Consider the following 24,297-nt stretch of genomic DNA (forward strand, 5'->3'; position numbering starts at 1 on the left):
AAGTTGATGATGAGAGAGAGGGACTGGGCGAGCCCGCGGGACCGAGACCGAGCGTTTTCCCTTATTACCTCGGCACAGGGCGGTACCAGCAGATGCGCACTTCGTAGTACACAACACGTACACAGCATTTGTTGGATGCGTGGATGGGTAGTAAATCCCTTTATTTTAAATTCATTGAACATTGAACCGGGTCAGCGGTTGGAAAGGGAAGGGGAAGATGCTGCAAATGATTCTCCATCGACATGTGTGCGTGTTGCAACAAAAAGTACCTAGGCACTTAGTTATGTACTTGCTCCATACCTAGAGGTACCTAGTGAGTTGAGGCAATTGTGCACCTAGTACTCCGTGATGGCACTTCCGGTAGGTACCACCGAGTACGGTTGGGGTACCTACACAGTACATAGCATGTACCTTGAAGCTTGAACCCAGGTGCCCAGGTACCTCGTCAGAACTGCGCTGCTAATGGTCCCGTATTTAGGCTAGCGCGGATTCAGTAACTGAAGTGACGACTAAGTAGACTGTGGAAAACGTCCAGAAGAACCCGTCTGTATCCGGGGGCAGAATTACTATTAGTTACTACGGAGTATGGACTACTCGTACTAATTAGTTAACTATCTTCGGTAGGTGACTAAGGTCCCTATACTTGGGTATGTAGTTGATTAATTCGACCTACTGGTGGGCATATAGTACCCATAATATCATATGTACGCTTCTTTTACCTACAACCATCGTCATTACTGAGGCAAGTCAATGCAGTAACATGAAATGCATTTACCGACCTGTATCTGTCTGCCAGTGTCAGGATTACAAAAACTATTGTTATAATATTCTATTGCTGACTCGTTCCTTTTATTATTTTCCAGACGCAATCAAAGATACATTTCCTCATTCCAGTGCATTCTGTCATGTCGTTGCCATGCCATAAAAGCCGTAAAAGGCATAAAGCTGCCCGCTAGCAAACCGTCGAGGGTTTACATCATCATCATCGTGTCATGCGAACCATCATGCAGTCTCTGACTGAGATGGACAAACTTGTCTGTTTCGAGCCAGATTCGCACTCAAAGGAAAAAGAAAGGAAAAGTAAGACCAAGCAAAAAACCAAACAAACCATATGCACTCTCCCGCCGATATCCACACCTGCAACCTACTCGCTTAGAGAGCGCAAATATGGAGGGTATCATGCCTATGCCAGAAAGTAAACAAAACATCGCAACATTCTATACGCACATTCCTCCATCCCACAGCTTTACCCTCTCCAATCTCTTAGTTCTTGCCCTTCTTCTTCTTCTTCTTGTTCTTCCCTGCCGGCTTCTCTGCGGTTCCATTTGACTCGGGAGCGGCAGCGCCCTCCTCATCTTTCGAGTCCTCCTCCTTGGCCTCTTCCGCAGGAGACTCCTCCGCTTTTGTCTCTTCTGCCTTGGGCTCTTCCACCTTGGGCTCTTCTGCCTTGGGCTCTTCCACCTTGGGCTCTTCCACCTTGGGCTCTTCCACCTTTGGCTCTTCCACCTTTGGCTCCTCTACCTTTGGCTCCTCAGCTGTTGCCGGTGCCTCCTTCGATTCGACAGCATTTGCCTTCTCATCGAGTTCCTTTTTGAGGCTCTCTACCTTTGCACTAAGCTCATCGATTTGACCCTTGGACTTCTCTTGCTCCTCTGAGACTTTGGCTTCAAGTTCGCTGACCTTGGATGCAGCAGACTTTGTCTCCTCTTCCGCAGCCTTGAGCTTTCCCTCAAGCTCAGCTTTAGTCGTCTCGAGAGCAGAAAGAGATTCGATCTTGGACTCGAGCTCAGAGACCTTAGCTGCGCTTAACTCGGCATTGTTGCTCGTCTCTTTGAGCTTCTCCTCCAATTCAGTCTTCGAAGTTTCGACCGCGGCCAAATTCTCTAGCTTCAGCTCCAGCTGCGAAATTTTCTCGGAGCTGGCGCTGGATGCATCATTGGCAGCCTTGACCTGTTCCTCCTGCTCTGCGAGCTTCTTCTCCAGCTCGGACGCCTTGGCCGCACTAGATTCGGCATCTCCTGAGAGCTGCTTCACCTTCTCCTCCAGTTCTGCTTTGGCACTATCGGCGGCGGAAAGCTCGGTGATCTTGTTTTCCAGCTCGGCTACCTTGGTGGAGTGCTTTGCGGACTCGGCCACGGCTGCTTCAAGCTTCGCCTCGAGCTCCGCCTTGGCCTCCTGTGCAACCTTGAGCTCACCCAACTGGGAAGATGCCTCCTTCGACTCAGCCTGAGAAGCCGTCAATTGAGACTGGAGCTCCACAACCTCTGCAGATTTTGCAGAGGCATCATCGGTGGCTGTCTTGACCTGTGCCTCAAGTTCGGATTTAGTCTTCTCAAGTGTAGCTTCCGCCTCCTTCCTCGCTTCCTCGGAAGCATCAAGCTTGGATTGCATCTCGCTCTGGAATGAGCTCAGAGCAGCATCGTGGGCCTGCGTCTTCTCCTCCAACGACTTTTCAGAAGCTGCCAATGTACTCTTTGTATTTTCATGCGCTTCCTGTGCTGCCTTGAGAGCAGCTTCATGCTCGGACGACTTCTCCTTCAGCTCGCCGAGAGCCTCTTCGGCAGCGGCCTTTGCCTCCTCAGCGGTCTTGAGCAATGCCTTGGTAGCGTCGTGTTCGGCAGCGACCTTTTCTAACTGATCGGCAGAAGTGGTTTGTGCAGCTTCGAGGTCGGCAATCTTCTTGTTCAAGGCTTCTACTTCACTCTTAGCCGAATCCGTGGCAGTGCGTCCGGTTTCTTCTGCGGCCTTGAGTTTCTCTTCAAGCTCCGAGATCTTGGTCTCCAAGACGCTGGCATCACCCTTTGCACTCTCTGCGGCCTGCAAGGCATCCGATTTGCTAGCCAACTCGGACTTAAGCGTCTCCAGAGACTTTTCAGCATCGGCGAGTGACTTTTCCAGATCGCTGGATTTGTTAGATCCTTCTAGGGCGGTGGCTAGTTCGGCATTCTTGGCTGATAAGGTGGCCTCCGTCTCCTTCAGGGATGCTTCGAGGGAGATGATCTTAGCCGCATGGCCTTCAGCATCCCCCTTTGCAGCCTCGGTAGCTTTCAAGACTTCCTGGTTGGAGTCCTTCAACGATTGCTCCAGGTCAGCAATCTTTGCATGCAGCGTCTCGGCGTCGCCCTTGGTTGTTTCAAGGCTCTTTGATACCTCGACCAATTCGACCTCTTTAGCCTCCAATGCCTCCTTTGAGGCTTTGACAGCGGTCTCGAGCTCGGCGATTTTCGCGCCAAGTCCTTCAGCACCTTCCTGTGCGCTGTCTGCAGCTTTTGTGGCGGCTTCTTTGGCACTAGCAAGGTCTGCTTGAGCGGTCGCGAGCTCATCCTTACTTGAACCGACAGCGAGTTGGGATTCTTTCAATGCGGCCTCTAGCTCGGTAATCTTGGTAGCAAGACCTTGAGCATCTCCCTTCGCAGAGTCTGCCGACTTTACTAGGTCCTGCAAGGATGCGATCTCCTTCTTGAAGCCTTCAACCTCGATTGTTTGGGCGTTGTGTGTCTCGGTCAATTGCTGGAGCTCCGCCGTTTTCGCGGTCAGGCCTGTGGTGGCTTCGACATGGCTTGCCTTCGCTTCCTCCACCTCCTTCTGCAAGCTGGCAACAAGAACGTCAAGCTCCCCCTTGGCCGTAGCTAGGGCTTCTGCCTCGCTGATCTTGGCTTCCAGGTCCGCACGGGGGATAGTGGTGGCCTTCTCCGCCTCGAGTTTGGCTACTGCAGCCTTGAGTGAATCGAGCTCCTCCTGTCCCTTGCTCAGGGCCTCGTCCGTGTTTGTCTTCCCAGACTCCAGGCTGGTAATGGTCGTCGTGAGAGCCTCAATTTCTGCCTTTGCCTTGGCCAGGGCTTCGTCGGTGGAAGCCTTGTCAGACGCATGGGTTGTCTTCAAAGCCTCCACTTCTTGCTGAGCTTTAGCCAGAGCATCATCGACAGCCTCCTTTGCCGAGGTGAGGGCAGTGATCTCGGCCACCTTGGAGTCTAAATCAGCCTGAGGAACAGAGGAGCCCTTCTGGTCCTGCATTTCGGTTACAGTGGCCTTGAGAGCTTCGAGCTCGTCCTGTGCTTTGCTGAGGGCCACCTCTGCAGAAGACTTGTCGGTCACGTGAAGGGTCTTAACAGTCTCAAGCTCCTCCTGAAGGCTGGCGAGCGCCTGCTCAGTGGACGCCTTGTTGGATTCATAAGAGGCCTTCAGAGACTCAAGTTCGCTCGTGGCAGCTGCCAGCTCATCTTCCTTGGCTTTCTTCTCCGAGGTAAGGGTCACAATTTCGGCGTCCTTGGCTTCCAAGTCTGCACTAGGCGCAGGTGCTGAGTTGCTTTGATTTTGTTGAGCGAGTTCGGCCTTGAGCTCTTTGATAGTGGTGTTCAACTGGGTGATCTCGTTCTGCAGGTCGGCAATCCGAGCTTCATAGCCACGCGTTGCTTGCTCCATCTTGTCGTTGAACACTCGCTCACACTCGTCTTTTATGGTGACTCGCTCTTTCGCCTTAGCCTCGTGCACTTGTTGCACAACCACGCTGACCATGTGCTCCTCAAGGTCTTTCTTGTCTTGCTGCAGAGCAGCCTGGCGCTCTTCGAACTCCCGTTCCTTCTCTGCGTACTCCTCGTTAATGGCGGTGATGGTGCCATCTTGTTGCTGCACGACCCTGTTGGCTTCGTGTAGGTCGCTTTCGATCTTGGCTAGCTTAGCTTGGAGCTTCTCGATCTTCACCTGGGGGGAATCGCTAGCTTGCGGAGATGGCAATTCGGGCTCTGGAAAGGTGTATTAGCTACCATTCGAATGCAGTGAAGATCTGGTGCGGAATCTGGCCGGCAATTGCATTGCATTGCAGTTTTCCAAGAATAAGTTGAGGGAAAGAGAAAAGCTTACCTAGCTCTCGCTGGATACTTGGATGCCTATCTGCTGCTGGCGTCTCAGGCGGTGTATCTGGAACATCCCTTTGGGTCTGCTCGTCAGGCTTCGCAGTGGGTTGCGAGGCCTCGTCATCAGCAGTGGCGGGATGAGATTGTGGAGGTGTCGTGGGCGAAGGTGGTGCCTGTGCGGCGCCGAAGAAATAGTTGTACGCTCTTCGCATACTGCTTGTGCGTTTGGGAAGCTTAGGTCTATTTGAAGAGGTGGATTTGCGGCCTCTACGCTCCTCTTGTTGTGGATCTGGGCTGAGGACAGTCACAGGCGTGATAGTGTCCGAGCTCTTTCCTCGTGGTTGAGTAGGCGGTTTAGGCAAGAGCTTCCTCCCAAATTTTTGAGAGCCGGCGTTGATGTCCGCAAGGATTTGTTTCTGTTCCTTTGCGGTGGTACTGCCGGAGGGAATATGTCAGAATGGTGTTGACTCTTATAGAGGGATTTGATTGGTATGTAGAGAGGAGGACAAGAGGGAGGGAGAATAGAGAAGTAGTAGTGGTAGTAGAAAGATGAGGACGAGGAAGATGAATAGAAAGAAGGATGAAGAGGGGAGGTGGAGGTGGAGGAAGAGGAAGAGGAAGTGAGAGGGGTAGGGGAGGGGTGAATAGTAGTTGCGGTGTGGAGTGTTGACAGAGAAAGGAAAGAAAAAAAAAAGGTTGAGTGATTGATGATTGTGATGGTGGTGGTGGTGGATGACGATTGGAGCCGGGGGGTGTGGTGGTTTGATCGAAGTGACGGTGAAGGATAAGAGAAGGAGGACATGACAGAAATAGGAAATGGATTTTTTTTAATATTGGTTAGGTCAGGCTAGGTACCTAGGTGGGTAGGTACTTCGGTACCTTACCCTAGGTACCTTAGGCAGGTAGGCAGGTAGGTAGGTAGGGTAGGTAGACGTGTAAAGGTGACAGTAGGCAGAAGAAAGTGATTGTACTTACTCATAGCTCGACCGACTCCTTCCAAAGCTGGGCATGGTGGCGGCAGTAGCAGTAGCAACAGCAGTAATAGCAATGATAGTAGCGTGCTACCAGTGGTAGAGTGGATGAAGGGAGAGGGAGAAATAGAGTCGAGTAGAGTGAGAAAGAAGAGAAGATTGGAAGAAAGTTTTTTTCCTCGCTCTCTCTCTACGGAGTATCTTCTCTCTTTCTCTGACTATCCTCAATTCTCGACCTAGGTATTCCTCCGTAGGCAGGTAGGTATCTTTCTCTCAAGGGAGGTTTGTCTTGTTTTGTCGTTAGTTTGATTGTGTACAAGTAGTCAATGAAGTTAGGACCTGGCAGAATGGGGTCATGTCCATCTATCAAGACCGAGAAAGACCAGTGAAAAGGCGTTGGGAAAGGATTGACTTTTATGTACGAGCACAACACAGCAGCGGCCAATGCATGCAATGCAGGGCAGGTTCTCGTTAAAAGTCTCCCCGAGGACCCCCAAGGACCCCCAAGGACTGCAATTGCAAGAAAGCGGTATGGCCATTGGAGGTCTGTGTATGGACTGACTGTACTGTGTATGGATTGTATGGGATGGGATGGGATGGGCAGAGAAATTTACCCTGCGCTTGGGAGGAATTGAGTTTTCCTTTGCCAATCAACGCGTAGCACGTCGTCCAACTTGACGGGGTCCGGGGGAGATGCTACACTAACGCCCACCTACGCGCCCCGGCTCAGTTTCTAGGGAAATCACTTACACTGTAAATGACTGCCTGTATCCACTGGCACTAACTAGGACCACTAGTTACTACCCTTAGTCGAAAAGCTACTAATAAGTTGCTTGTACAGCACAGCAATGCACAACTCACATGCACGGGTCGTATGCCTGCGTGTGTGTGTGTGTCTATGTGTCTATGCGAGTCCGTGTGTAGGTGTGGCGTGCGCCGTGCGACTTGCAACGTGCGGTGTGCGTGGGTTGCGTGTTCCCGTAGATTGTTACCTGTATCGGCGGCTGGTGGTTGGATGCCGACCTACCTACGTCTACATGAAGGTATTGTATGTAACCTACGGAGTACACCGTAAGTAACTATACAAGCAATTATTAGTTACTGCGTGGATGGATGAACCGACTGCCAACCACTGGCAGGGGTCTAGTCACAGTGGCCTGTGTCGTGGCGAGTACGAACGAGCAAGCACGTAACTGGGCTCCTACAACGTACCTAGGTACAGTAGAGATCCTCGGTGACAGTGATCTCTATTGGAACCTTGAAGGTCTGGTCTTGTCGATGGATGGTTTACGTCGAGGCGACGGGAAAGAGATAGTATATGTACAACACGAGTACGGAGTATGGAGTATATATCGAGCGTATCCCAATTGCTGATGGGAATTGAGAGTGATAATGAGAGAGAGGTAGTGTTATATCAACTATCCTGACTGTCTGGAGAGCAGACAGATTCAACAACAACAAACGTGGAGAACAGACGGGAATGAACAACAAGAAGAAGATCTTCAAAGGAACTTAAGCGAGCCTAGTCTAGTACCCGATATGCAATAAATGCCACGGTCGAGGCCGAACGGCTTCGCGCAACGGACATTGTCCAAGATGAATTGGTGCACGCGATAATCCGTACACAGTGCAGTACATCTATCTGTCTACATTGCATTACAAGTTTTGTGGCGTCAAGCAATGTAGGTATGTACTTCTTGTGCACGAGTACTCCGTATGAATGGAACAGAATAGATACAAATCGTGTACGGAGCAGAGTACTCCGTACATTTGCCCATAATACTTTGAGAGCACCTGCATCACTGCCTCCATGCGTCAGTTGATAGCAAAATCGTTCTGTGCCAACAACAACCTGGATGAATGATGCATGAATGATTGTATCAAATACTGTGTACCTAGAACCAGGGGACAGTCGATGGTTGGAACGAAGTCTGTTGCGATGCCTCCCTCGTGCACTACGTGTGTCAAGTGTTGACAACACACAACATAATAATGACCAGCTGCGATTCTGCGAACCATGCTGTGCAATCATGTATAGGCCATTATTGATGATTAGAGCAAAAAATCGCCCATCGGCACAAGACATGTTCTACAATACGGAGTACATACACGGTTCTCCCATTGCCGGATCAACCAAATCATTGTTTACCTCTCCACAGACTCCCTGACAGCCTACCCTCCAACACCTCTGACTCTGGATATGTAATTACTGCGTGACTAGTTACTGTAGCCGCATTACTTGCATACTATGTACATTACTGTGTACAGTATACAGTGACACGGTCTTGTCAAGATGTTTTGCAGCGGGCGGTTCCCACCTTGCTCTGTGCGATACGCTGTCGTCGGCGCCTCTCATGCGAACAGGTGAGGTTGGGTCTCGTCAAGCTCCACGGGCTCTAGTGGCCCTGCAGATACATATCGCGGGCGCGCCATCTTCCCGCCTGTCCCCTCTGTGTCCTGGCAGCCCTGCCCCTGCTTCGCCCTGTCCTGTGTATGTACACTTATGTCGACACAGTATACTCCCTCCGTACTCCATAATTACATAGTTTGCCATTTGGATTAGAATAGAGAAGGTGTACGAGCTTGTACAGTACAATACCAATCAATTCAATACTTGCGACAATTACGACGCAACTACAGAGTATACGATACCATTCAGTACTGCCCACGTACTCTATACAGACAAGTAAATTGATGGTTTCCTCCTGTGAATCCCATGAGCATGCAGCGGGAAAGAAGTGCGAGAAAGATGGGAAGAATCTGTCATTGCTGCCGGGGTGGCCGCCGAACCAGGTAGAGCCGTGAATCGTGATGCGCTGGCGATACAGCATCGACTGCAGGAAGACCTTTGCGCATCGTCTTTGGCGAGTGGGCGAGTTGAATTACCATGGATCGGCCATGGCGGCGCCAAAGGAAAAAAACAGCCTTTACACTTTCAAAGTCCCGAGGAGTTGGGCGAGTACTGTTACCGTGTATGAAAGATGTGAACAGACTTCAGACCCCTTGGTTGATCCATCAAATCGAGTCATGCTCATGTGCAATAATGGAATGTACGCTGGGATTTCCAATGCTCCTTGCACGAGACTCCATCTTTCGACCACAACTAAAGTGACGGCGTAATTAGGTAGATACGGCGTGGTGTACCACTGTGGTCACTGTGGTGTGGTATAAAATATGTCAATAGATGAAAGCATAAACAGCGGAAGCAGTGGAGACCAGACATTTGTCATCCCACCCATCTAACTAGTTAACTAACTAATTAATGGAACCATGATATAACTACCTAACCTAGGTCGATTACATGATTCTGTCTCTTGTCTTGTGCAACAAGAATCACGAGAGACAATCGATTACTTCTTCTGCGAGCGCAGGAGGATAGTATAGTGCTTTAGCCTGTCAAATCGTGACGATTTCGTGTATACAGTAATAACAGCGTGAGTACGGAGTACTTGGAGTTAACTAATTTTTGCCGACCCTCCACGGACCAGACTTTGCCAAGATTAATGGTTCTCTGAAGTGTTTGCGCACACCCTTGTTCCGCTCTGAGCTGTCATCGCATACTGCCTTTTCAATTGGGTGGGCAGAAGTCCAGAATGCATCTTCAGTGACAGCTAGCTGGCAGATTCGCCTGCAGCTTGTACATGGACACATCACTTCGTTCGATCACTTTACACGGCGGCAGTCTATCTCATTGGGAAGGAATGGATGAAGGTAATGTAATATCCGCGTTACCATATCTCAATCGACACGTCAGGTCGCCGCAGACTGTTCAAGTCATTCGCATCGACCTTTGTTGCGTCACATCTCAGCATTCCTACATCGTCTCCTACGAGATCATTAAATGCCTAAAACCGACCTCCAGAGACATGAACAAATAGCACTGCATCCAGCGTGACACGAGGCCGTTCGGCTTCAATACTTGGATCACATTATCTCCGTAAGAGGTAATAAGAATCTTTTAAGGGAACAATCCAGACACATAATATACGATAGACAAACCAAGGCCATCCAGTCGAATAGCTTATAGCAATGCCTACTATCAGCCGGCACCTGCTTCTGACCATTGTGTATTGGTGTCCATTTCAACGATATCTATTGTGAGACTCGACTTATCTGCGACCATGGTTCTTTACCAGACAAACGTGAATAACATGAATAATATAAACCAACGCTGTGTTATTACGCGAAACCGTCGGACGCCGGACTCAAGGACAAAGGAGAGCTACTGGTAATTGCCATCATTTCGTTTTCAAGAGAGAGACCTGGAAAGTCCACCAGTAGGAAGTTGTATTTACTCAGAAGCTGATGGGATTGTCGTGACGGCTCGTGTGCATTTGAATTCATATCTAGAGGGTATCATTTACAGATTGGTTGTTTGAAGAGATACCATGGCCGCGGGTCTGTCATATCCTCGCACCGCCCTGCTCAAGGCCATCTAAGCAATCGAGGAGCAGTGAGAACTATTTAACGTAGTCTCTAATTTTGCGGGCCAAAAAGCCCCCTCCTCAATATACCCCCGATCCCACCAGAGCTACTATCTGAAGGTCGTGATTCCTGGGGTCGTGTTTGATCTGTGTTCTGTAGACGATACGCCGAAGGGTCGTTGTCTTCCATGGCATTCCCTGATGGCTCACTTCCTGAGACCTCGAAAGAGCCTGGCATAGGAGGATTCGGAGACTGCATAGAGTCTGCGGCAGCACTGGGGTTACCTGTGCTGCGGTCGTTGGATGAGCCCGCATGATTGCTAGCGTCGGGCCTTTGAGTGATGCCTTTTCGACAGTGTGGGCAGGTATCGTGCTCGGCCAACCATGCTGAAACGCACGTATGATGGAACCAATGGTGACATGGTAACTCAGTCACTTCTTCCCCAATTTGAACTTCATCCATGCAAATGCTGCATTCTGCCTTGCCTTCCGAACCTAGCATCTCATTGGTGACCAATTTACGGGGTAGTGAGTCAATATCAGCTTGCGAGGCTGGGCCCGGGGCGTTAGATGTTGAATTCTGCTCCATGAGTTGCGAAATAATTCTGTCGAGAGCTTCTTGCGAATAAACTGCATCTCCAATCTGGCCGTTTCCGGCCATTACCTGAGAGAAAAGTGCCATCAGTGGGCTCAACGGTGTGCCTCGAGCACTCCCATCATCATCCGGTCCACTGTGCGCGTGCACATTGTGATGATGAGCATGAGGATGATTTCCGCCTGGGCCTTCGCCAAATGCAGCCATGAGACCTACCAGAACGCTGTCATTGCGTCAGAAACATGACTCGCTTCGAGTTCGATCGGTGGCTACTTACTTGTTGAGTTCGTCCAAGGGCTCGATCTGAGGACCAGGATGGTTGGCATCTCGAGGATAAAGGCGTGCTCCAGCCGTGTACGTGAATCTATGGCCATCGGCGGTTGTTCCTGAACCAGTATTCTGTGGTGCATGGGTGTGTTGGTGTTGGCTGTTTGGGTCTTGTCCTTCAACATCTTGATGAAGGCGCGCCCCTCCAATGATTGAGTTCAGCATCGCCGCGAAGCCACCTATGGGACCGGTATCCAGGCCTCCGCCTCGGCCTCCGCCCCCTCCTCCGCTCAGGTCATGAGGAGAGACAGTCCGATACATTGTGCCTGTCACAGCAAATCGACCGGGACCCACCTGCCGCCATTGTAGATTGCTTATGTCTCCTTCCTCCGGGTCATTGTTCTGAGCCCTGTTTTCGTTCTGAACGCTGTCAAGCCAGGGAGTGTGTACGAGGTCTTGGTAGGGAGGCACTTCCTCGAGGCCTGGCAGAGAATCCGTGCCGTCGTCACTTTCGCCGTGGTCTTGCAAATGATGATCTCGAGGATCGTTGTCGTCCTCAATCTGGAGACTGGTGTCAATGAAAACATCTCAAAGCAGCAGCCGCTGACACAAGCTGCCTTTTGCCTGCACATGCTTACTATTTCGGTGAAGTCAGAACCACACTCCGGGCAAGTGAGTCCATGTTGATCCCGATACCACTCATCCTGACACTCATGGCAGAACATCATATCACGGTGGGCTGGGCTCTGATGCTGTGGACGAGATGACGAGTGGTCGGCCATGTTGGAGGCGGATTTGTATAAATTTGAAGTGTGCGGTACGGGGATAGTTATACGTGCGGCGTCGAGAGGAACTATAGTCAAATGTGAGTCAGATGGAAGTTGCGCAATGGAAGGAGGTACTCACGCGTGAGCGAAAGTCAGATGGCGGCAGCGCGAGCTCTGCGGCCACAAAAGCCCGCGCAGTGCCTTGTGAATTGCGGGACGGCGGGGAGAAGGATATCTGTTCTGCGGTCTCAGTCGTGGCTATTTCCGATAGTGGCCTTGAGCAGAAGATGTATGCAAAATCGATAAGGAGGATGGTTCTAGATGCGGTTGGCAAACAAAAAAAGACGAGGGCGTAAGGGCAATCAAGAACGAGGTAGCTGAGAGGTTTGCAAGATGTGCATTAACCGAAAGGGTACGCTTCGTTATGACAAAAAGCAGTTTGTAAATAGACGCGAGGTATGTAGGGAGTCGTTGCTGTGATAATCGCGTGAACTGCGATTCTTGAATTGCTCTGACTGGGACAGACGGTGACGTTGTTCCTGGCGGCGGGCGGAGGGCCAAGGGCGGAGAACGGAGACAAATGGCCGACGACTTAATAGCGAGGACGTGCTGATAGACAGACAATCAACCAATCTATCTATTATCAGAGTGACTGATAATGCAGATGGAGAGAGGGATAAAGAGAGAGAGAGAGACAGGCAGCTACGTTATCTAGGCAAGATACGATAATTGTTCTGTGCCGGTTATGCTACTCCTCTTTTGTGTAACAGACATGTTTAGAAAGAAAGGGAAAAGCAAACATTTCTTGTCGTTACAAGGCAGCGGTGGGGTGGGCAGGTGGGGGTATGCAGCGTGTCACTCTTCAAGCCAGCTCAGACATCTCGTCGTGATACATGTATCTCTTGCTACATGCACTGCTTATAAAAGAAATAAAGCAGTAACGAGCAAAGTGGCATGCTGTTTGCCTGTCTTCTGACTAGGCCAATTATGAGACCCCGCCACATGATTGGGAGGATACAGTCACAACACCCACCCGCATTCAGATACTTATGGTCTTCAGCACTGGCTCGTCGCGGGAGCTCGAATACAAACGTACAGACAGAGCTGGTGGAGTGGAAGACTTCGAGTCAATACATGCCAGCAATATATACACACCATGTGACGCCTTTGCACAAACCCATACCTTCACATCATTACAGGAAAGCATTTCGCATCGCCATTCCATGCAACATAAGATGAAATCTCCTGTTGTAAAACACTCTCCACAAAGCCGTGCCTTCTTCTTACCTCCTTCTTGCACCTTTGAAAAGGATACTACCCACGATACCAGCTGCAACTGCCAGGCCGCCCACAATCGCCACGCCCACCAAGCCCTCCTTTGCGACCTTCTCGTCAATGAGATTCTTCAGGCTTCCTGCTTGCAAGTTCGCAGGCTCCAACTCCAAGAGCAATTCGTTGTACCGCCGTGCTTCAGCGTAATTCCCTAGCTTGTAATTGCCCAGTGCAAGATAGTAGAGGCACTCTCGCCGCCGTTCACGGGAGTTGCGGAAGATTTCGGAAAGTAGGCGAACACCTTCTTGCTGCTCCGCGCGATGATTCGATTTTATGAGACCCTACAAAGACAGCGTCAGTATAAAGTGAGCGCGCGATGCAATATCTGCACACTTCGATAGGGTGCAGTAACATCATACCCAAGCATAGTTAAACTTTGTTTGTAGTCCAACGTATTCTCCTTCTTTTTCGAATTGCGCTCGTAGAACTTGGAGTTCATCTGGCTTCAGTGGACTCTCAACGTCGGCCGCATCTACACGTGAAAGGACGTCAGTTAACTGATTCTATCATGATTTCAAGGAAGGAGTCATAGTGCAACCCCGGAATTGACTTACAGGGTAATGAGGATGTCATGGTCAATGGTCGTGTTTAGGCAGATCAAAACAGTGATGAAGGGTGGCGGTGGAGGTTGAGGAAAGTGGATGCACCCTGCCTGTGTATGTGTGTGTGTGCGGTCTGTATGTCTGGGAGACTTCCGTGGCCTATAACTGATAGAGCCAGAGACAAAGTACTCCTATAGATATGATTCTAGGAGGTCGTCTCACTGGTCTCAAGACGTGGGCAAGTGACGTACACACTAAAAAGTTAACGAGGTTGTCAGGTCTCAAGCGCATCACCAGAGAGCTAACTAGCTGCCCGGAAGAATATTCGCCACAACCAGATCGCACAGCCACTCAGCCACACATCCACTCCGTTGCCATGTGTGCACGCTCGGACCATCCAAAACAACAATAGCCATCACCATCAACATTCAACACCAATACCAACACCAACGGACACTGACATTCAACTCAACTACACGACCCCCCCTCTCCCGGCACGCACAGTATTGAAGTGACTGTTTGATCTCTATACAACAAATTTGGACAATCAGATATATACAACAGTCCGAGATTTCCACCATGCTACTCGACGAGGACCCCGCTGCGGTAAGAGACAAGCTCACGAACAGCGCAATGTATATCGGTCTTTCGGTGGTTGTACTAACATCTACAAGCTCATCTCACAATGCACGAAGAACTTCAAATACGATAAAGACCGTGACTGCCTGTTACGGATATCTGACTCCCTTTCCACTCTATCGCAGTTCCGGCACCAGCACCTCTCATCACTGCAATCTACCCTCACCAAACTCAACCGCACGCACCAAACACTTTCATCGCAACACAACCACACGCTATCCCAACACAATCCCACCACACATGCGAGCGAGATCCTGCGTTTAGACACAGAGAAGTTCAAGATTGCGAAGCAGGCCAGCGATCTGGAGATCGAGGGCGAACGCCTTCAGAGCGAATTGGAACGACTAGGTGGTATTCTAGGTGATCTGGAGGAGGAGGGAATCGAAGGAGGCGAGAGAGAAAAGCCTGCCAACGAGGACGCTACTGTGTATGTATCAACCGTATCTTTCCCAGGCACGTATCCACGACTGATCAATTGTGCGTAGGTTGAAGCTCAAGGTGTACCGCTCTCTTGGAATCGACGTAGAGGCTGATCCTACTTCGGGCATCTACAACAAAGCCGTCATCCGGAACACGGCTAAGGGCGATGTTCACGTCGTAACGATCGATCCCAAATTTTCGCGAAATTTCTACACAAATTACTTCTGGCGGACCATGTAGATTATGCTTTGGGTGGGTCTTTGGCGTATTAGGAGTCACAGTTCAGTGAGACTGTCAGATGTTCATGTATACATGTTTTTTTATGAATGATACCTTAACTGTTGCTTTCTACCCTTAGGCGTCTTGGGCTAAAAGGCATAGGTTGTTTGGAGGTCAACGGTGTGGTATTAGCCCTTATAGTAGTTACAGAGTGAACGCAGACTTCTTTTGTCCTGATCCTTGAAATGACCATGTTCAGCAAGCACGTGCATTAAACCCATTGTATCAAAGGCCATACAATCCGCAGCCCAGAACCAAAGGCACTTTGAAAATATCCGCCCTTACACCGTAGTCGCCTAGATGCCTAGCGTTTTCCATTCTTCTTTTTGGCTGCGACAACCTTGAAATTCCCGGTATCAAGTACGCTCTGTGGTTGCTGTTGTTGCATCAGCTGCTGCTGCACGCTCGGTCCGCCTTTCTTCGCAACCTCGCTCCAACCCCCACCTCCTGCTTTGATTTCAGCGGGGCTTGCAGTGCCTGAGTTGTCGAAAATGCCCTTGTCAGCTAGCTTGCGACGGCGAAGAAATTCTTCAGCAAAGTGGCGGGAATCAAGAGTGTTGGAAGCCGAATGCACAGATTCAGTCAAGAGTTCGATATCAGGCGGGAAGCTCAACAAAGAAGCGACGAACTCATCAGCTATGCAAGTCAGCTATTGATTAAAACCGCAGATGACTGCAAAACAAAGACACTTACCATTGATGCTCTTGTTCAGATCTGGGCGAAGTTCGCCAACAGCCCATTTGCGGAACTCGTCCTCCGCATTCGCCTTGGCTAGCTGGCCACTCGTTGTAGCAGTGCGAGTAACAGTAGGTTTCTTCGCGACGACTGGCACTACACCACTGCTAGCAGAGCGTAGAGCTGGAGGGGCCAGTGCGGGAGTTCCTGCAGGGGTTTTAACCTTTCCGCTAGCTCCCACTGTAGTCCAGGCTCCACCGCCAGTGATAGGAGGCGTTAATGCTTGTTTACTTGCAAGATCAGCGTAGCGCTTCCCAGAAGCAAGAGGTTGGGTCGCGACACCAAATGCCGCGGCACTTGCGACTGCACTGGCTACCTGGCGCTGCTTACGTGCCTCCTCTTCTTTCTGGATTTGTTGCAAGGTTTTCTTTGTGCCTGTGTTGGATGGGATGTTCGCCTTGCCTACTGTTGGCTTACTCCAGGCAGATTGACCACTTGCTCCAGGAGTGATGGGTGAAGCGCTGCTCGCCCAATTGGAAGTTGATGGAAGGCCGGGCTGTGCCGCTGGCGACTGGGCTTGAGCAAGCAACTCCCTCTCCATTGCCTCGCGACGAGCAGCAGCAGCGATGGCCTCCCTTTCGGCAGCTTTGCGAGCCTCTGCCTCCTGAATCTCTTTGAGTGATGGACCTTTGGAAGCTTCAGTGGGCTCCTTGGCCCATGGTGCAAGAGAAGCATTTGGTGTATCGGCGGATGGCGTTTCAGAGCGCGATCTCGGCTCAGGATGAAGGCTGTCCGCGACGATCGGCTTACGCTGAGCAGCTGGAGCAGGCAGCGGAGATTGCGAAGGCGGGGGAGGGAAGGGGTGGATGCTGGTATCTACCTTTGCCCACGGCGACTGGGGTGCAGGTGACTGTTTTGCGGATGCTGCCTTTTGGACTTGTTCGGTCAACGAAAGAGGTTCGTGTTTCTGGGCAGTATCACCCTTGGGCAAGGCGGATGCTTGCGAGGGGACCTCTGCGAATGTTCCTTGGTGATCTAATCCAGATTCCTGGTGCTCATGGATTGGGCTCTTCTCGGTCGTGGTCTCTTCCTGATGGGTCAAAGAGGTCGATCCCAGGTCTGTTTGAACGCGAAGGTCTTGGAATTGTTGCAAACGCTCCGCAGATGCCTGGGCAGCCTGTTGCTCGCTCTGTGAGTTCTGTTGGCCTGCATCGTGTTCAGCTTGCTCGCGTTGCAATCTCGCTCGATCGTTTAGCATAGCAACGACTTGCTGGGCATGTGTGTTTGAGTCAGCCTGCTGCGATCCGAAGGGGACATTAGTGGCCCCGAACGAAGATTGACCGGAGCGACCAAGGTTTAGACGGTCCATAACAGTAGGTAAGTCTTCTTCTCTGATATTCCCAAGTAAGTCTGAGCCTGGTCCGATTGGTCCAAGTCCTGGCACTGGTCCAGATCGAAATGCATTATCGAACAGACCTGGAACAGATGCTGCTCCACCTGTCAAAGGACCTTGAGTAGGAGATGGTTGATAACCTCCTGGAGAAGTGATGCTGCCATAACTGGGCTGGCTATGAAGGCTGTGTGCACTGGAATGATGGTGGAGCTGATGCGGAAGAATGCCATGATTGCCCAGACCGATAGTAGCCTGCTTCGCAAGAGCTTGCTGCTGTGCAGCAAGATGTTCCTTCTGACGAGCCATGAGATATTGCTCCTCTTGCTTTCTACGCTCGAGGGCATTCTGTTGCTCGGCCGTTAGAGTCGTGCCAAAACTTGGGAAGCTATTTGCGAATGGTGGCTGAGCGGCAGTGGTAGGGCCAGGGACGCCAGCCCAGGCGTTTCCTGTTTGCGTTGTAGGTGGGCCATGAGGGATACCAATTTGTGGAACCAGGAAGGGCTCACGGGAGTTACCAATTCGTCGTATGAGTTGAGCGAGAGGCTCATACTCTGGATCCTCCTGTTTTTTAACGAGTAACTCTGGGGAGAAAAAGCCAGCCTTGTACCAATCATGCATCTCAAGGCCGGAAAAGGGGCCTTGCGTCTGCCCTAGAGGATCACGATAGATCCATCGCATGCGGTCAGGCATCACCATCGTTCGTTGCTGAGGGGCAGGGGGCTGGCTCGAAGCTGGGCTGCTAACATTCGTCGGTTGCGTGGACGAGGTCCTCCCTTGACTGTTATCGGCTTGTCCAGTCGACGAAGCAGCAACTCCATGTCCAAATGAAGATCCGATGGGTTCGGGTGTGTCTCGGCGAGCATCATCACCTGCACTAGGAGGCGGTCCGAATACATCGAACAATCCCCGACGAAGCGGACTATCAGTATCTCGGTTCGGTATGTTACTGCCTGGTGCTTGAGCTCCAAACGCATTCCTTCCGAATGTTCCAGTTCGTTGCTGGGTTTCGCCCGGGTTTGAGCCCATATCAATGGATTGTCGCTCACGCATCTGCTCTTGCATGGCAGGAGGAAACAAGGAACCCAGCCTACTACGTCCTAATGTTCCAGTGCCTCCCATTGCGGGTCCACCGCCGAAGAGTGAACTGCTTCCCAGACCCGCCAAGCTAGGGGAATGCATCTCACCGCCTACAGAGCCAAAGGCGTTGTCAAACCCTCCACCGAATGGTCGTTCTCGTACCGGAGTGCCAATGGTTTGCTGCTGCGGAGCGGACGTCCACGTCGACGCGCCACCTAGTCCAGGAAGACCCCCCAGACCGGGGAGTGCTGGAAATCCACGTGAGGGCCCCACGCTTGAGGTTTGACTCCGGTCACTTGCAGCTACTTCGAATGGTTGAGGGGCACGTCCTAATCCCCCCAAACCACCAAAACCTGTAGGTTGGATTCCGGAACCGACCGATGTGTCAATAGGGAATACGCCCATTCCAGGGTAGTGAGTGTTTGGTACGTCAGATAATTCAGAGTCGCCATCGCCATGATCCCCGCGGGCATGATCTGGGCTCTGATATGGATTCGTATCTGTGGGACTCATTGGTTCTTCGCCAGTACGATGGGGTGGTCCTTGCTGAAAATTATCCCTCCCGTGGAAAATATCACGCAATCCAGTGTTATCAGCCGTCATGCCGAATGCCGAGAACCCATCATCGCGCTGGGAATGTTTGAGGGGAGTGGAGAAGGTGTTGGAAACATTTTGACGAGGGGGGCTGGCATCCTGGCCGCCCCCAAGAATGGCACTCCCGGAAGGCTGGTCCTGGTCAGGAAACGGATCCGTATCATTACTTGTAGGTCGATTAGAACGGGCTTCCATCCACGACCCAGTTTTGGAAGATTCGGTCTCGGCTACCTTGCCCAAATTGCCCAGTGACGCTTTCTCCTTTGTACTTTTGTCGAAGTCCTCAGTGCTACCTTTGCTCATAAGACCTTTGAAGCGGCTTTCGCCACGAACACTGCCAAAACCAGTCTTCTTGTCAGATTGTGGGATGGCAAAGTTGCCGAATGCACCAAAGCCTCCTGAAGGAGTCGCGGACCACGGCGAAGGAGGGTTTGTTCCTCCATTGGAACCAAAGGGAGCAGTTGTCGTACGCTTCAGGGAACCGAAAGGTCCAGCGTTTTCAGCCGTACCCTTATCCTTCTCTTGTTCCTCGGACGGCCCACCAGGAACCTGATCCTTGAAATCTGTCCTCCGACGTACTAGAGCGGGCGGTGGCGCCACAGCACTTGCATCCTCTCGAGAAAATCTAGATGTAGCGGGCGATGACAAGATATTAGAAGGGAACGGATATGCATCGCTCGTGTCACGGCGACGGGTACCCGGCCGCGTGGTTGTGGGCGAGGATAAGCCATATGGCGTGCCACCGCCTTGAGATATCGAGGTCTTACGAAGGGAGAGGCCGTCTTTTGGTGTGCCTTCTTTGTTGGCATTCTGGACTGGTGGCTTCAACGGCGAATTGACTGAAGTGGTAAAGCTCTGGAGAAAAAAGGTTAGTTATCTGTAGACAAAAAACACGATGAACTCTGGGCCGACTACATACCTCCCTCTCTTCCTCAGTCAACTCGGTCAAGCTGAGAGGAAGTACGTTCCCCTCGCGGTCCCAGCATATATCCACCCCACTCTGGCCCTGGGTACCTTCATCTCGCCGACCCCAGGTAGCGGTCGAGGTGCCATTCGAAATGTGAGGTTCCCATGCTCCAACAAAAAGCTCAGACAAGCCCTCCTTGATACTTTCCGAGTCGAGCTGTTTATGGTAGAGGTGTAGAAGTTGATCTCTTGAGTACCGCCCCTCGATGGAGCTTCCATTTCGACCGGACTGAGCATGTGGTGGAACATAGACTCCAGGGTTTGTCGAAGGGTTGGGCGTCGCGCCGCTGACGTCTCGAGGGTTTGCTTGGGTTGAGCCGGAAAGGGAGGGTGCATGTGACGGACGACGAAAAGTTTGCGTGGCACCGTTTGCGCGTCGTGCCCTATTGAGATATAGGTTATTGGATGCCACAAATGAGGGGGAGGGTGTGGTGATGAAAGCAAGCGAGGAAAGTCAGAGATCTGTGGCATATGTGGGAAAAGGAGCAATGGCATGAAATCTCTGGCAAAATAGGCATGCCCCGCGATATTGCGGCAAGACAGATGATAGTTTGCGAGTTGCGATGAATGAGAAATTGCATGCAGCGATGAGCGTATACTTACCAGTCGCCGGTCGCCTCTGCCCGTGATGAGTTGGAATTGCCGCTGCCGGCTGCTGCTGAAGCAAAGGTAGGGGCCATGGCTGGAACAGTAAAGTGATTCTCAAGCAATGGAGAGCGAGCAGTTCGAAGCCAAAGAAGTTTTGGGACGGTGATGAAAGCGGGACTTGCGACTAAAGTGGCGAAATAGTATGACCAGGGAGTAGTCCAGAAAGAAGGACGAAATTTCGAGTTCGATCGTATTTGGAGTGAACAGAGGATATTCGGCGCGCGCGAGTCGGTCGTTGTACGGAGTGTAGTCGAGTAGAAACGACGAGAGGTCTCATCAATCGATGCAACGCTTTCGCTATGTGTGTCTGCCCTAGAGCGCCTAGTGCGTTTCTGGCTTAGGTAACCGCCGTTGAAAAACAATATCACGTGTGAGGCGATTGGCACGCTTGTCGCACACGACAACGCATTTTTTCGTGGAAATGCGTCCAATACAAAGTATTCGAACAAAGTTCATCTCAAAAGAATATGATTTTACAATACAAGGTACCGTCGTTTGTTAGTAGATCACCGCCTTCGTAGTAGATCACCCATCGTTCGCGCCTATGGCTCATCTCCCACGGCCGACATACAAGTACATTGCGTCCCTCTTCGTGATTAATCTTGGATCTTTTTGTGTTCTGAGACATACGAGGTATCTCATGAGTTCCTCCCACCTCTCTATTGCAGGGTAAATTCGAATATGCACAGTGGTGCCAAATACGTATCTACAAAGCTAAAAGCACGCTCCCGGATCATTATAGACATCTTTCATGTCGTCTTCGATGAAATGGAGTTCTTCTTCAGACACCGATCATCACACTTTCTGCAAGGTAGTCAGTGATCGCAAACATAAGAACAGCGTCACTGTGATGCGGGACACTTTACTGCATGCCCTATGACAGAAGGCCTGGGATAGAACAGAGTATGCAGCTTGCACATCTCCTAGCTTTTGTCCGCATGTAAGAACTTGCTGGAGTGCATTTGGTCGTCGGCCGCAAGATCTAGTATCCGTTACTTGAGACAGTTTGCTCGTCTGCTATTTGCACGCAAATGACCTCTACTCTTCCTTCTAGCTTTTCTCTTGAGAAGTTCCATAGCAAACTCACAAGAATTGTTTGAACTGGTGTCATCCAAAGAAACTGGCAACAGGATCAGGTCGAACGTCTGTCGAACGCCTGTTACGCGGATATTCAATCAACCCCTCGGAAGATATCATCAACCTCTGAGGACTTTCAAGAAAGCATAAGTGGCATGTATAGAGCCGCGCTAGGGTGCTGCGCGTTCCGTCTGTTGCGCATTCGCATCTAGCTTATATGCGCGCTTACGACGAGAACCCTTACGACAGTGGCAACGAGAATCAATGACGAATCAGGCAATGGAGCTTGCATGAACTGCAGGAATAGGAAGTTCAAAGACGTACGCAGTTGATATCATGAAGGTGCATGCTGCTATAGGAAAGTTGTCTCGTAAAACCTAGGATCGGTCATATCTAGAAGAGAAAGAAAGTGTTCAAAGCGCCTAGCCCAGAGTATCCGCAATGATGAGCGTTTAGTCAGAATCGCTGCTGCTCGACGAGCTACTCTTGCCCCGACTGCGTGACCTGTGGTGCTTTTTCTTGTGTCCGCTTCCGTGGCTGCCGTGATGGCTTCCAGCGTAGAGTCCCCCCAATCCAGCTGCAGAACCAGCGTAAGAAGAGCCATGATGAGAAGAGCTATGGTGAGAACTTCCATGATGAGAGCTACCATGGCTGCTGCTATGCTTGTGCTTGTGTTTTTTCTTCTCTTTCTTTCTATTACCACATCATTAGTATAGATGATCGAAGTGAAGTTCGTATCCCCACTTACTTGTCGTGTTTGTCGGACAGCACGTTGGCGCCAATGGCACCTGCCACGAGGCCTCCGATGGTACCCAGTGCACCTCCACCGAGTTTGTTGCCCGCAAACGCTCCAGCAGCTCCTCCGATCAAGGTAGATCCGAGACCTCTCTCGCCGTCAGCAGGTCCTCCAGGGCCTCCGGGTGCGCCAGGCTGATCGTACTGGCCATGCTGCGGGTTCTGCTGGTGCCCCTGATTGTCATAGCCTGACTGAGGCGGTGCGCCATAACCTTGGTTTGAGGGGGGGTAGGGGGAATGGCCACGATTTTGGTCACCGTATCCTTGGTTGTAGCCCTGATCGAAGTTGTTTGGTGGGGGTGCACCATAGGATTGCTGTTGTGGAGGAGGGCTCTGGTATGAGTGGTTCGTAGGAGCTCCGTAAGGATCCTGCTTGTACAAAGGTCAATACTTTCCCAAGTGTATCAGTGTCGCTAACAGGCAGCTCACATGTTGGGGTAAAGGGCTATGACCCTGGTTTCCATAAGAATCTTGGCCGTATTGTTGGCCGTACTGAGGCTGCTGCGAGTGCTGTGGTGGGTATTGATTGTAACCTCCATCGTAGCCTTGCTGTGGAGGCTGATTATAGCCTCCACCTTGGCCACCTCCGTAGTAGTCGTTGTTGGACATTATGGGTCAGAATTCGCTCGAAATTATCCAAGAGAGTATTCGCAAGCGTAAGAATAAGGAAGAGGGAGAGGTAAGGAGAAGGACGTATGTATTGTGCGGCGTGGTTGACGTCTTCGCTCACAGTGTTCCGTAGATTGAAGCGCGCGCGGAAAGGTGGGGGAGGGGCGGGTGGTTGGTTCAAGGTTCAGCTACTCTCGAGGGGATCACACGCGTCTTTAAATGAGCACTCGGGCAGAGCTGATGCCGACGGCGTCAGCAAATGACTAGACGGAGGTAGGTAGCTGATCGTAACCTTTAGATGACTCCAAGCAGGTGTAGAGAGAGATATAGACCCGTTCATACATGGATAAAGCTCGAAGCTGCTTATACATACCTCTACTGTGTGTACCTGAGTGAGTAGGAACATACAACGTTTGTGGCTGAGTGGCAGCTTGCGTGGTGACTAGTGCACCGCCACACCATTCCACGAGCGGCGTATTCACATTGATTCTTGATTTCTTCGCTGGCTCGGTTGACTCGTCATTGAAGTGCGAGGATGACGAACAGTCCATATGACGAAGTGGCTCTGTGAACATGCCTTACTACGAGGTAGCATAGCACATGGCATGCGGCGAGAGTGCCGACTCACACAAGAATTAACCTTGTGAATTGGGTTTGATCCCTCCACCATGAGCTGGGTAGACGGATTGTAGAATTAGATATTCCGTACTTATACTTCCAACTTACTTGCAAAATGACGGCATCGATGCGTGAATGAATTTAGAAAATCATATTCCATCTGTTGCTTCGTAGTTGTTGGCTATTCACCCAATAGGGACAAATCACGGGCCAAGCTTTGTCATATGGGCGTCCATCCGACCGCCCAAGTACCTAGGTAGGCAGGCAACGCAGGTATCATGCAGGCATTTATTATCCATTAGAACTGGAATGTTATATGACTGAATGAGAATCAAACAAGTAGATAGGATGTCAAGAAGACATTGAAATATTTCCCCCTTGAGGTCTTGTTGCCTTTGAATACCATAACTACCCAGGGACCTAGGTACCTACGAGTATAATTACCGTGTCACGCGTGCTTATGAGTAGTTACAGTTGATTTATGCTTGATCCGTTGGAGTGGACTGCCCCACCACGCTAAAACTCGCAGTTTAAACTCATGTGCGTACTGTACTTGTACCTTTCTGTTACTGGGTGTTACAGCCAATTACAACTAACTCCTACCTCTACAACACCGCTAGCCCTGATTTGTCGAGTTCCTGCGAGTTTGGGCAACTAGTGCAGATCACCTACATACAATACAGTGATACCGTCAGTAGGTACCTCGTACCTCGTATCGTCTGCTCCGTACAGAGTACTTGTACACGGTTACAACCC

At 50.8% G+C, this 24,297-nt stretch overlaps 7 protein-coding genes across 7 annotated transcripts; 1 reads left to right on the plus strand and 6 right to left on the minus strand.

The window, feature by feature from the left end:
• Positions 1–774: 774 nt before the first annotated feature.
• BU24DRAFT_454679 (uncharacterized protein) lies at positions 775–6,354 on the minus strand. The gene is made up of 3 exons (XM_033531332.1): positions 5,829–6,354; positions 4,861–5,288; positions 775–4,742 (listed from the first exon to the last, which is right to left on the minus strand). Exons 1-3 carry the CDS (start codon positions 5,861–5,863, stop codon positions 1,264–1,266), a joined length of 3,942 nt encoding a protein of 1,313 aa, XP_033378618.1. The 5' UTR covers positions 5,864–6,354; the 3' UTR covers positions 775–1,263.
• A 3,946-nt stretch (positions 6,355–10,300) lies between these two features.
• Positions 10,301–11,892, minus strand: BU24DRAFT_413889 (uncharacterized protein; the record flags this gene model as incomplete). Its single annotated transcript, XM_033526184.1, has 3 exons — positions 10,301–11,066; positions 11,121–11,671; positions 11,749–11,892. 3 exons carry the CDS (start codon positions 11,890–11,892, stop codon positions 10,301–10,303), a joined length of 1,461 nt encoding a protein of 486 aa, XP_033378619.1.
• Positions 11,893–12,803: 911 nt separating this feature from the next.
• On the minus strand, positions 12,804–14,056 carry BU24DRAFT_55046 (mitochondrial fission 1 protein). Its single transcript, XM_033534381.1, has 3 exons — positions 13,764–14,056; positions 13,569–13,681; positions 12,804–13,490 (listed from the first exon to the last, which is right to left on the minus strand). The coding sequence occupies exons 1-3, from the start codon at positions 13,780–13,782 to the stop codon at positions 13,161–13,163; spliced, it is 462 nt and encodes a 153-aa protein (XP_033378620.1). The 5' UTR covers positions 13,783–14,056; the 3' UTR covers positions 12,804–13,160.
• A 136-nt stretch (positions 14,057–14,192) lies between these two features.
• Positions 14,193–15,268, plus strand: BU24DRAFT_427412 (Spc24-domain-containing protein). The gene is made up of 3 exons (XM_033529221.1): positions 14,193–14,357; positions 14,426–14,817; positions 14,876–15,268. The coding sequence occupies exons 1-3, from the start codon at positions 14,331–14,333 to the stop codon at positions 15,048–15,050; spliced, it is 594 nt and encodes a 197-aa protein (XP_033378621.1). The 5' UTR covers positions 14,193–14,330; the 3' UTR covers positions 15,051–15,268.
• On the minus strand, positions 15,129–20,709 carry BU24DRAFT_427413 (uncharacterized protein). The gene is made up of 4 exons (XM_033529222.1): positions 20,398–20,709; positions 19,748–20,177; positions 15,783–19,683; positions 15,129–15,725 (listed from the first exon to the last, which is right to left on the minus strand). The coding sequence occupies exons 1-4, from the start codon at positions 20,472–20,474 to the stop codon at positions 15,394–15,396; spliced, it is 4,740 nt and encodes a 1,579-aa protein (XP_033378622.1). The 5' UTR covers positions 20,475–20,709; the 3' UTR covers positions 15,129–15,393.
• A 183-nt stretch (positions 20,710–20,892) lies between these two features.
• On the minus strand, positions 20,893–21,297 carry BU24DRAFT_427414 (uncharacterized protein). The gene has a single exon (XM_033529223.1). The coding sequence runs from the start codon at positions 21,068–21,070 to the stop codon at positions 20,900–20,902; it is 171 nt and encodes a 56-aa protein (XP_033378623.1). The 5' UTR covers positions 21,071–21,297; the 3' UTR covers positions 20,893–20,899.
• Positions 21,298–21,971: 674 nt separating this feature from the next.
• BU24DRAFT_466944 (uncharacterized protein) lies at positions 21,972–22,923 on the minus strand (the record flags this gene model as incomplete). The annotated part of the gene is made up of 3 exons (XM_033532407.1): positions 21,972–22,212; positions 22,268–22,683; positions 22,744–22,923. The coding sequence occupies 3 exons, from the start codon at positions 22,921–22,923 to the stop codon at positions 21,972–21,974; spliced, it is 837 nt and encodes a 278-aa protein (XP_033378624.1).
• Positions 22,924–24,297: the final 1,374 nt, after the last annotated feature.

Source organism: Aaosphaeria arxii, assembly GCF_010015735.1.
Source record: "Aaosphaeria arxii CBS 175.79 unplaced genomic scaffold BU24scaffold_11, whole genome shotgun sequence".
NCBI classification, from domain to species: domain Eukaryota; kingdom Fungi; phylum Ascomycota; class Dothideomycetes; order Pleosporales; genus Aaosphaeria; species Aaosphaeria arxii.

Bases quoted from the DNA above. Each gene is read 5' to 3' on its own strand.
- BU24DRAFT_454679 (XM_033531332.1), bottom strand. From the start codon at position 5,863: ATGCCCAGCTTTGGAAGGAGTCGGTCGAGCTATGA. The intron at 5,289-5,828 runs GTAAGTACAATC...TCCCTCCGGCAG, and splicing joins AGGAGTCGGTCGAGCTATGA to TACCACCGCAAAGGAACAGA. The intron at 4,743-4,860 runs GTAAGCTTTTCT...ACACCTTTCCAG, and splicing joins AAGTATCCAGCGAGAGCTAG to AGCCCGAATTGCCATCTCCG.
- BU24DRAFT_55046 (XM_033534381.1), bottom strand. The intron at 13,491-13,568 runs GTATGATGTTAC...CTGTCTTTGTAG, and splicing joins CAAAGTTTAACTATGCTTGG to GGTCTCATAAAATCGAATCA.
- BU24DRAFT_427412 (XM_033529221.1), top strand. From the start codon at position 14,331: ATGCTACTCGACGAGGACCCCGCTGCG. The intron at 14,358-14,425 runs GTAAGAGACAAG...AACATCTACAAG, and splicing joins TCGACGAGGACCCCGCTGCG to CTCATCTCACAATGCACGAA. The intron at 14,818-14,875 runs GTATGTATCAAC...AATTGTGCGTAG, and splicing joins GCCAACGAGGACGCTACTGT to GTTGAAGCTCAAGGTGTACC.
- BU24DRAFT_427413 (XM_033529222.1), bottom strand. From the start codon at position 20,474: ATGGCCCCTACCTTTGCTTCAGCAGCAGCCGGCAGCGGCAATTCCAAC. The intron at 19,684-19,747 runs GTATGTAGTCGG...TTTTTTCTCCAG, and splicing joins TGACTGAGGAAGAGAGGGAG to AGCTTTACCACTTCAGTCAA. The intron at 15,726-15,782 runs GTAAGTGTCTTT...TGACTTGCATAG, and splicing joins TCTGAACAAGAGCATCAATG to CTGATGAGTTCGTCGCTTCT.
- BU24DRAFT_427414 (XM_033529223.1), bottom strand. From the start codon at position 21,070: ATGTCTCAGAACACAAAAAGATCCAAGATTAATCACGAAGAGGGACGC.